The sequence below is a fragment of the Cherax quadricarinatus genome, chromosome 47, assembly GCF_038502225.1.
Source record: "Cherax quadricarinatus isolate ZL_2023a chromosome 47, ASM3850222v1, whole genome shotgun sequence".
NCBI classification, from domain to species: Eukaryota; Metazoa; Arthropoda; class Malacostraca; order Decapoda; family Parastacidae; genus Cherax; species Cherax quadricarinatus.
In genome coordinates, this window is record NC_091338.1 from 24,278,400 (window position 1) to 24,280,899 (window position 2,500).

At 39.1% G+C, this 2,500-nt stretch overlaps 1 protein-coding gene across 1 annotated transcript in view; it reads right to left on the reverse strand.

Moving 5' to 3' along the window:
• The window catches only part of LOC138854037 (uncharacterized), a 17,721-nt gene that overhangs the window by 587 nt on the left and 14,634 nt on the right, over positions 1-2,500 (reverse strand). The window contains exons 3-4 of the mRNA XM_070094641.1: positions 2,142-2,356; positions 1,794-1,913 (exon numbers count right to left, since the gene is read on the reverse strand). Coding sequence (XP_069950742.1) covers positions 1,794-1,913; positions 2,142-2,356 — 335 coding nt within the window. The remainder of the gene's footprint in view (positions 1-1,793; positions 1,914-2,141; positions 2,357-2,500) is intronic.

Here is a 2,500-nt window from a genome sequence, read left to right on the forward strand (position 1 = left end):
GTGATATCTAGGAAATAAGAAATGATCCAGTGAACCTAGGAGGTTCACTGTTGAAAAGGAAATGAATTACAAACTTCCCGTGGTGGAAGTTGTCATCCACCGAGATAATAGAAATTTCAAGTTCACAGTATATAGGAAAGTAACCAATATTTGTTCCTATATACATTACTTCTTCAACCAGGAAACCAAAGTAAAAAGGAGTGAATTCCTTACAGTGACCTGAGAGCCATGCGAATATGTAGCTCCGAGATTCTTGATAAGGAATTTCTGAAAATCTTTGAAATCACCAGGAGACAACGGTACACTGAGGAGTTTGTGGAAATGATTGTCCTGATAGCAGTTAGGAGGATTTATTATAGAACTGAGCCTTGGATAACCTCACAAGTGAGGAATATGTTAGTTCACCTGTACAACGATAATCTGTTTTTCGCAGAATACCCTAAAAAGATTTAACATACGTGTAGTCTTCTTATTATTATTATAATCAAAAAGAAGCGCTAAGCCACAAGGACTATACAGCGCTTCAGGGATATTTGCTGTTTGGAGGAACTTCTGAAATGTATCTCTTGTAACGTTTTACTGGGAATTAAGAAAATTAAAAATTAAAAAAAATATACAAGTGAATGTTAAGGGAATCTTACGTCAGTGTACCAAGATGTTGAGCCGGCGGCTCAACACACTAACATATTTATTTATTTATTTGAACATGATACATAGAAGTACAAGGAAATACCGTGGTTAAGTGTAACATGCCAAAGCCCCTTGTATGCATAGTATTATGGGCAGGCTTAAAATTAACTTAAGATTAACTAAGCAATGATATATTCAGTGGTAAACATTGTTGTAAACAGTTAACAATTAAGCACAAATGAGTATTTCGAAGACAGGTCATAAGGTCATTTACTGTGTTGCTGTGCATTCAGTAGAATGGAGTATTCTGTTAGATAATGTAGTTAAAAATAACAAAGTTTGATTGGGTCACAGGTTGAACAATTATGAGATACAATTATTCAGTATTTATTCGGTTGTGGGTGAATAAGTGATTTTTAAGAAGAGACTTGAATTTATAAACAGTGTTTCTTTTATATTCACAGGTAATGAATTCCAGATTTTTGGGCCTTTTATGTACATTGAGTTTTTGCATAGTGTGAGATGGTCACGAGGAATATCAAAGAATGATCTGTGCCTTGTGTTATGGTCATGTGTTCTGTTGAGGTTGGTAAGGAGACGTTTGATGGGAGGGTTTATATCCGAGTTAAGTGTTCTATGTATGTAGTAGGTACAATAATAAGTAATAGAGTGATGCTCGCTACTTACTAGAATTATTATATTGTATTGCAAGTGGTGTTGAACACATGAAGATAGCCGCTGGCGAGCGCTGCTGTATAGTTTACTAATGTAGGTTGTCGTTGTCCCTATAGCGGAGGTTCTGCAGGAAACAACTGGCATAGTGCGCTCGTATGTATGGTTGCTTCTACTAATACAAATGTGAATTTGGTAGCCGTTGTACTATGGTTAGGACACGGTTAGAAACAACAGCTGATTTGTTATCTTGGAAAAGAGGGGTGTCAAATGCAAATTGACCCAGGAAGAGCAACAGATTAGTCGGTCTCACTTGTCTGAATTAACATAGCTGATACTATTTTGCAGAGTTCAGTTTAAATCTTAAGAAAGTAGTAGCCTGCTATTCAACAAGAAAAGCTCAAACTTCAAAAAATTTAGTTGCCGAGAGTGTATCTGAAGCATACATTGTTGAAATTGTAATAGTATTATAATTAATGGGCAAGAATTACCTGTAGAATTTTTCCGGGAATAGCGGGAGGCGAGATGAAAGGGTGAGACCTCGCTGGGGCAGCCACTGGGCGACTTGTAACACCTGACTGCTGTACGGCACGTGTATGTACATCCGACACCTGTTGACAGCCATACGAGGAAAAAATTTGCATTCCAGAGATATAACACACACTCCATGATGGACTAAACTGGCGGTCCAAAAAGTGTTCTGACTACTGTGTAAGACAATCATTCTTTCCTAGTCAATGTTGTAATAGCCAGTACACGGAAATTCCGTAGAGTAAAATTAATAGAAAACGGTGTTCCTAGGGCTATTCACAACACCTTGTGAATCGGCAGGTCATTACCTGGAGGAGGCATCCAGAATGAGCAACATGGCGTTCATCATGGAGAAAGAGGTATAGAGATGACGGAGGTCTGAGAGAGGTAGGCGAGTGATGGCCAGAAACCGAGTGGACCACAAGAGGAGGCGGCCCTTGAGAGCCCACTTGGCAGAAGCTGCCAAGAAAGTGGAGTCATCACTCACCACCATCACCGTCACACACCACGACGTCTGCCGCACCTGTTGATATAACACCGGAAAGTTATGTGGCCTGCCTCACACCTGGGAATGCCTAAACAACAAAATGTTTAGCCATGGCACTCATTTTATATAAAAGTCACAGTTAAAGACATTACACACACACACACACACACACACACATTA